The sequence below is a fragment of the Nicotiana tabacum genome, chromosome 15, assembly GCF_000715075.1.
Source record: "Nicotiana tabacum cultivar K326 chromosome 15, ASM71507v2, whole genome shotgun sequence".
Classification (NCBI taxonomy): domain Eukaryota; kingdom Viridiplantae; phylum Streptophyta; class Magnoliopsida; order Solanales; family Solanaceae; genus Nicotiana; species Nicotiana tabacum.
In genome coordinates this window covers 16,470,050-16,478,579 of record NC_134094.1, presented here as the reverse complement: position 1 = coordinate 16,478,579, position 8,530 = coordinate 16,470,050, and the positions used below count along the sequence as shown (strand labels likewise).

The 8,530-nt window shown below is 41.2% G+C and overlaps 1 protein-coding gene across 1 annotated transcript; it reads right to left on the bottom strand.

Annotated features, from left to right (window-relative positions):
* Window positions 1–7,267: 7,267 nt before the first annotated feature.
* On the bottom strand, window positions 7,268–7,958 carry LOC142169537 (uncharacterized). The gene is made up of 3 exons (XM_075231407.1): window positions 7,867–7,958; window positions 7,601–7,750; window positions 7,268–7,493 (listed from the first exon to the last, which is right to left on the bottom strand). Exons 1-3 carry the CDS (start codon window positions 7,956–7,958, stop codon window positions 7,268–7,270), a joined length of 468 nt encoding a protein of 155 aa, XP_075087508.1.
* Window positions 7,959–8,530: the final 572 nt, after the last annotated feature.

Sequence of the window (8,530 nt, the reverse complement as noted above, 5' to 3'; positions counted from 1 at the left end):
GCTAAGGTCACTGTTTTGGCGTGACAATCCAATATAGCATAATAAGGTGACAGCCAATCATTACCAAAGATGACATCAAAATCTACCATATCAAGAAGTAGAAGATTCACTCTAGTCTCAAGACTCCCAATAGTAACCACACACGAATGATAGACATCATCTACAATGATAGAATCCCCCATCGGTGTGGACACGTAAACAAAAGCACTCAAAGAATCAAGAGGCACAACCAAATATGAAGCAAAGTAAGAGGACACATAGGAATAAGTAGATCCTGGATCAAATAAAATTAAAGAATCTCTATGGAAAACTGGAACAATACATATGATCACGACATCGGATGACTCGGCCTCACACCTAGCTCGAAAAGCATAAAATTGGGGTTGGGGCCCACCACTCAGAACTAAATCTCTAGGATGGCCTCTAACTGGTTGGCCTCCACCTCTAACAACCTGACCTCCACCTCTAGCTATCTGACCCCTGCCCCTAGCTAGCCGGGCGGGCGGTGGAGCAACCGGTGCCGGTATGATGGCACAAGAATCCTGCTGAGCTCTGTTGCTCGACAACCTAGGGCAATACCTCCTGATGTGACCAATGTTCCCACACCCATAACACCCTTGTGGCTGCTGAAGCTGAAGCTGACCGAAGAGGCCGGATAGCCGTTGCAGTGACTCTGGAGCGGTGGTGCACTGATAGGAGCTGAATGTGCACTAAATGTTGGCTGCCCAGAGTAAGACGTAATAGGACCATGAATCCCTGAAGCACCGCGAGATGCCTGAAGTGCTGAATAAAATGGCCTGCGAGGATGACCCCTACCATAAGTACCCTTGCCTCCAGATGAGGCGCCTATGAAATTAGAGGAATGACGAGGCCTCTTATCAGACCCCTGCCTCCTCCCCTACGCAAGAACCATCTCGATCCTCCTAGCAACATTAGCAGCAGCCTGAAAGGATATCTCACTTCCGGTCTCATTGGCTATATGAATCCTGATAGGATGAGTGAGTCCACCTATAAACCTCCCCACTCTCTCTCCCCCAGTAGGAAGTAAAAGGATAGCATGACGAGCTAGATCCACAAAGCGGGTCTTGTACTGAGTAACAGTCATACTACCCTGCTGGAGACGCTCAAATTGTCTGGGTAATCCTCTATCAATGTTATAAGGAGGAAATTCTCTAGATATAGCCGTGAGAACTGCTCCCAATTCAATGCAGGCGACCCAGCTAGTCTGGTAAGCATATAATCTCTCCACCACCTCTTGTCGGAACCCGTCATCTTAAATACTGCAAAATCGACCCCATTGGTCTCAACTGTACCCATGTTCCGCAACACCACATGACATCGGTTAAGATAATCCTTTGGGTCCTCAGAAGGTGTAACACTGAAGTGAACTGGAAAGAGCTTACTAAACTTTTCCAACCTTAATAGCCGGAGCCTGATACTGAGAGTCATCTACTCCGGAATGGGAGTAGTGGGAGTCGGTGCTCCTCTCCCAGCCTGTGAGATGGCTGGTGCCACTGGAAATATACCATTATGGGCCACGCCCTCCATAAGACTGAGCTTTACCTCTGCCTCTGCCTCGACCTCTAGCACGACCTCCGCCTCGGCCTCCACCCCTGGTCATAGTTGCCATCGGGGGCTCTGGTCCTTGGCCGTCGGTAGATGTATTACGTGTTCTCACCATCTGTGAGAGAATAAGAATAGAATGGTTCAATCATTGACGATAGAATAAAATTGCACGACAGATATTGTTCCTAAACTTTATAGCCTCTGAGAGATAAGTACAGACGTCTCCGTACCGATCCTTCAGACGCTACTAAGCTTGCTCGTTACTCGTGAGACCTAAGTAACCTAGTACTCTAATACTAACTTGTCACGATCCGAAATTCTCACATTCGGGACCATGATGGCGCCTAACATTTTACTTGCTAGTCAAGCCAATGTTAGAATAATCTTAGCCATTTCTAAACAAATTAAATTAAACAGAAGCCCATTACTGAAATAAAGTGAGGAAGACCATAACAAATGAATTATCCAAATACATCCCCAAATCTGGTGTCACAAGTGCAGGAGCTACTAGAATAATACAAATAAAGTTCTAAATAAAATGAAGATGTCCGAGAGAAATATACAGCTACGATAAAGTGGAAGGGGACTTCAGAACTACGAACGCCATGCAGTTATACCTCAAGTCTCCTGCGGATAGCTGAATCCGAGCAAATCTATTGTACGCCGCTGGGACCAACTCTGGTATCTTCACAAGAAGTGCAGAGTGTAGTATGAGTACAACCGACCTCATGTACCCAGTAAGTATTGAGCCAAACCTCGAAAAAGTAGTGACGAGGCTAAGGCAGGTCACTTACATTAACCTGTACGCAATAATAATAATAATAATAATAATAATAATAATAATAATAATAATAATAATAATAATAATAATAATAATAATAATAATAATAATAATAATAATAATAATAATAACCAATACTCTCTCTAAGTTTGTAAGTAAGAAGTTTGAAGAAGTTTAGCTTGTAATAGAAGAACACAAGTAAATAAAGTTTTGTTCTTCATCTTCAGGGCCTTGCTTCTTGGCCACAAGGTACATATTTTCTGTCCTTCTTAGTTAGCTATTTCTCCTCTCTGGCCGTGACGATGTCCGGCTAAGAGACATCATATCTATGTTGAGTATCTAACTTCTCTCTTATATACACCATGAAAGCGACGGCATCTATTAAAATATAAATGAGTTTTATATATAGAGTTTTGATTTGGTGTCAAGATGGTTAGTACAGGCTGATATAATACTGCTCTTATTGGCTTTGCCTTAGTGGCTCCGTCTAGCCAGTCGTGAACCTCAGCCCGATAAAGGAGTTAAAAGGGCATCTTCTTTTACGATTAGAACTGCTAGACACATGGGCTCAATAAAAGTATGTATTATATCATGACAGGCCCCTTGCTTGAGTAAAGGTTTTAACCTTCCATACAGTCATTAAACTATATATAAAATTCAAGTATATTTTTATTCTTATATCCTTATTGATTGTGTGAATTACCGCCAGTCTTTAAATATAAGGGTACTGAATTAGCTAGATTAAGAATTCTCAAGTATGTTAAAATAGAAATCTTTAACTGGTGGAAACCTTCCAGGCATATAAAAGCCAGATGTGAGGTGTGAAACAAGTCCAGTTCTCGGTCAAACGGGTGATTTCTATTTTAATTTAATTGAGAAGGCATGGCGGATTACCGCCCGCCACTTGATCCTGTTAATATGGTACCGATTTTCTGTCCTTCTTAGTTAGCTATTTCTCCTCTCTGGCCGTGACGATGTCCGGCTAAGAGACATCATATCTATGTTGAGTATCTAACTTCTCTCTTATATACACCATGAAAGCGACGACATCTATTAAAATATAAATGAGTTTTATATATAGAGTTTTGATTTGGTGTCAAGATGGTTGGTACAGGCTGATATAATACTGCTCTTATTGGCTTTGCCTTAGTGGCTCCGTCTAGCCAGTCGTGAACCTCAGCCCGATAAAGGAGTTAAAAGGGCATCTTCTTTTACGATTAGAACTGCTAGACACATGGGCTCAATAAAAGTATGTATTATATCATGACAGGCCCCTTGCTTGAGTAAAGGTTTTAACCTTCCATACAGTCATTAAACTATATATAAAATTCAAGTATATTTTTATTCTTATATCCTTATTGATTGTGCGGATTACCGCCAGTCTTTAAATATAAGGGTACTGAATTAGCTAGATTAATAATTCTCAAGTATGTTAAAATAGAAATCTTTAACTGGTGGAAACCTTCCAGGCATATAAAAGCCAGATGTGAGGTGTGAAACAAGTCCAGTTCTCGGTCAAACAGGTGATTTCTGTTTTAATTTAATTTTGAAGGCATGGCGGATTACCGCCCGCCACTTGATCCTGTTAATATGGTACCGATTTTCTGTCCTTCTTAGTTAGCTATTTCTCCTCTCTGGCCGTGACGATGTCCGGCTAAGAGACATCATATCTATGTTGAGTTTCTAACTTCTCTCTTATATACACCATGAAAGCGACGGCATCTATTAAAATATAAATGAGTTTTATATATAGAGTTTTGATTTGGTGTCAAGATGGTTGGTACAGGCTTATATAATACTACCCTTATTGGCTTTGCCTTAGTGGCTCCGTCTAGCCAGTCGTGAACCTCAGCCCGATAAAGGAGTTAAAATGGCATCTTCTTTTACGATTAGAACTGCTAGACACATGGGCTCAATAAAAGTATGTATTATATCATGACAGGCCCCTTGCTTGAGTAAAGGTTTTAACCTTCCATACAGTCATTAAACTATATATAAAATTCAAGTATATTTTTATTCTTATATCCTTATTGATTGTGCGGATTACCGCCAGTCTTTAAATATAAGGGTACTGAATTAGCTAGATTAAGAATTCTCAAGTATGTTAAAATAGAAATCTTTAACTGGTGGAAACCTTCCAGGCATATAAAAGCCAGATGTGAGGTGTGAAACAAGTCCAGTTCCCGGTCAAACGGGTGATTTCTGTTTTAATTTAATTGAGAAGGAATGGCGGATTACCGCCCGCCACTTGATCCTGTTAATATGGTACCGTCTTCCTGAGTGACCTTTAAAGGTTATTATTCTGTTGTCGATTGTATTATTGCTGGAATGCGATCTTTGAAATTCTCTTGATGTCGACTATCATCACCTCATTCGATCCCTAATTGATGTCCAGTTTATCTTGTTCACCAGCCCATGCTGATTTCTATTACCCCGGGGGTCTAAATTTGTTTCTTTGTTTTTTTGGTAATCACGTTGGACAAAATAATGTTTTTCCATGTATTTATACTAAGTAAGGTCGGGACCCAGACAAAATCACCTTCTCTTAGCCGAAATAGGATTTTCACTCTGTAAAACTTGCACTGGCGCGCCGCATGCGGCGACGTGCCATGTGGGTAATTAGTGGAGAAATCAAGAGAGTTGGTTCTAATAAGCAGTAGAGAAATGCACAAGCACAGTACCCCATGCGCCGCGGTAGTGGGGATTTCTCAAATTCCAGATTTTGTCTTGCGTTTTGATATCCAGACTTGGTCCTCGACCCGGAACATGATCCCAGCTTAATCCCTTAGGCTTTCACTCACACTTCAAAGCTCAAAATCACTCAAATGCATTCCATAACATCTACATAGCTCGAAATCACGCCTACAAGGCATAAAAAACACAATAAGTGCAAAACTCGAGAAATTACAACTCAAAAAGAATAAAGTATAGTAAATTAGAGTGCAATAAGTGACTAAAATAAGAGATTATAGCTTACCATCAAGAGGACTTCGGTTGGTGAAGCAGACATGTGATTTGTACAGGATGCTGCGATTGATTGAGCATGTGATTTCCTATATATAGGACTTTGATTGGTGAAGCCAATGTGCGATTTGTACAGGATGCTCCAATTGATTGAGCAGGCAGTTTGCTATTTACAAATTTCTATGTCTGTTGTTTGATTCCAAAGCACCTGCAAAGGATTCAAGTGTTAGCCTTAGATGTTCTTAAAAATTTAAAGTAAAAGGAGGAGAGATAATCTTAGGCAAGTGGCAGGTCCGCCATTTGCCCCAATATGGTCCCAACGATTCTTTTACTCCCTGTTGACCGTGCACTCAACGAAAACATCTTAGCAGGGGAAGGGAAAAGTTGGTTTGCGTCGACCATGGTATTGATTTTCGCCAGCCTTCGACATGATTGTGCCACAGAATTCGGTAGATGGAACAGATTGCTTTATATATATATTTTAGAAAATATTTTGAAAATAGTTGTTTCATTTAAGGAAAATGCCATTGTTCCGGATTATGACATGTTACAAATGGTTCTCTACACATTAATGTATCCCTTATAGAACTTCATCCCATTGGTGTTGATCTTCCATGGCGTCTCTGACAGTCCGACTACTTGCTGTTGCAATTGGGTCCTAATTAAGGCTAATGCATTACAGAGGTTTCCTAAGGTTATGACCGAACCCTTTTTGGTTGCCTACGTATCTAAAAAGGAATCAGGTCTGAACGTAGTTCATGGGATGATAATTAAATTTGATGAAACGACCGAGCCTGACTCAAGCAACCTACGTATTCAAAACAAAATCATGTCAGAAAATAGTTCATTTACAACAGGTAAAAAATGATGAGATTAAGAAATGAAAATGGCCGAGTCTAACTCAGACAACCTATGTATCCAAGTGGAATCAGGCAAGAGAAAAGTTCAATTACAAAAGATGACTGAATCCGATGAGGATTGCCTACGTATTCCTTTCCAAGGAAATCAAGCCGACGTAGTTCCTGAACAACATACAAAAATGACATTTGGTTTTTCTATTACAAGAGTAAGGGGGAGAGAAACCTAACCCTACGATGAGTTGATTGGCTTCGTGCTGACTCTTCCATCCATTTCTGCTAAAATCAGAGCTCTACCAGACAGTGGTCTGTGGACCACATAAGGACCTTGCTAGTTGGGTGCAAACTTCCCTTTAGCTTCTTATTGATGAGGAAAGATTTTCTTCATAACCAACTGCCCCAGTGTGAATTGGCGAGGCTTCACTCATTTGGTAAATGCACTAGCCATCTTGTTCTGGTATAGTTGTCCATGACATACTACATCCATTCTGTTTCCCTTAATGAGCATGAGTTGTTCTTGCCTGACTCGTATCCACTCTGCATCGTCAAATTTTGCTTCTTGAATGACTCTTAAGGACTGTATTTCAAATTATGCGGGTATCAATGCTTTGGTGCCGTATACCAACATGGATGGCGTTGCCCCAGTAGATGTTCTCATGGTAGTCCGGTAAACTAATAAAGTGAAAGGTAGCTTCTCGTTCCAATGTCTGTGATTGTCCACTATCTTTCACACAATTCTTTTGATATTCTTGTTAGCTACCTCGACTGCCCCATTCATTTTTGGTCTGTAGGTTGTGGAATTGCGGTGGACGAATTTGAACTTTCGCAGATTTCCTTGATGAGGTCGCTATTGAGGTTGGCGGCGTTGTCAGTTATGATAGACTCTGGTATCCCAAATCTGCATATAACGTTGTTCCAAACAAAATCAGCCACTACCTTATTTGTGACGGCTTCGTAAGTAGATGCCTCAATCCATTTGGTGAAATAGTCGTTGGCTACCAAAATAAAACGATGTCCGTTTGACGCTGCATGCTCTATGAGTCCTATCACATCCTTGCCCCAGGCGGCGAAAGGCCTGGGTGAACCCATTACATTTAACTCATTTGGCGGAACCCAAATGAAGTCTCTGTGGATATGGCACTGGTGACACTTGTGCATATAGAGGATGTTGTCGCTTTCCATAGTCATCCAAAAGTATCCACGTGAACCCTTTCATATGAGGCCCGCATGTCGCTGCATGTATTTCTTCCAATAGTCTGGTTGCTTCGGCGGCGTCTACACATCTCAGCAAACCTAAGTCTGGGGTCCTCCTATACAAGACTTCCCTGTTGAGGAAAAAGTGGTTTGCAAATCATATGAGGGCACAATTTTGACCATTAGTAGCATTTTTGGGTACTCCTGGGTCATAAGGAACTTCTTGATGTCGTGATACCAAGGTTTTCTATATGGTTCTTCATTCACATGGATGTAATAGGCATCCTGATCCTTGATTTCTACCTCGATGGGGTCGATGTAGTTCTTGTTTGGATGCTGAATCATAGATGATAAGGTTGCAAGGGCATCTGTGAACTCCTTCTGAATTCTAGGGACATGCATGAACTATATCTTTATGAACTTCTTGCACAACTCCTTCACACAGTGCAGGTACGACAATATCTTGACATCTTAGTTGACCATTCTCCTTGGATTTGGTGGAACAGCAAATCGGAATCTCCTATGACCAAAAGTTCCTTGATGTTCATGTCGATTGCCATTCTGATTACAAGGATCCATGCCTTGTATTCAGCCATATTATTAGTACAAGGGAATCTTATCTTTTCTGATACTAGATAGTGTTGTCAAGAATCTGCAGTCAAGACTGCCCTAATCCCGGCTCATTTGATGTTTGCTGCTCCATCGAAAAACATTCTCCACCCAGGGTATAATTCTGTAATATCTCCCCTGGCATATAGTACTTCTTCATCGGGGAAATACATGGCAAGTGGTTCGTAATCCTCATCCACTGTATTCTCAGCGCGGTGGTCAGCTAAAGCTTGTCCTTTGATAGCATTCTGAGTTATGTACATAATGTCAAATTCCGTGAGGAGTATTTGCCATTTAGCTAGCTTTATGGTAGGCATTGGCTTCTGAAAAATGTACTTTAGTGGGTCGAGCAGAGATATCAGACGTGTAGTGAATGCAGACATGTAATTTCAGAGCTTCTGAGCAATCCAGGTCAGAGCACAACAAGTGCATTCTATCAATGTGTACTTGGCCTCGCATGGTCTGAACTTCTTACTAAAGTAGTACATGGCATGCTCCTTTCTCCAGTTTTGTCTTGTTGCCCTAACACACAGTCGGATGCATTGTCCAAGACTAACAA

Bases quoted from the DNA above. Each gene is read 5' to 3' on its own strand.
- LOC142169537 (XM_075231407.1), bottom strand. From the start codon at position 7,958: ATGGCTGAATACAAGGCATGGATCCTTGTAATCAGAATGGCAATCGAC. The intron at 7,751-7,866 runs GTTCCACCAAAT...GCATGTCCCTAG, and splicing joins ATAGGAGATTCCGATTTGCT to AATTCAGAAGGAGTTCACAG. The intron at 7,494-7,600 runs GTATCACGACAT...TTTCCTCAACAG, and splicing joins GAACCATATAGAAAACCTTG to GGAAGTCTTGTATAGGAGGA.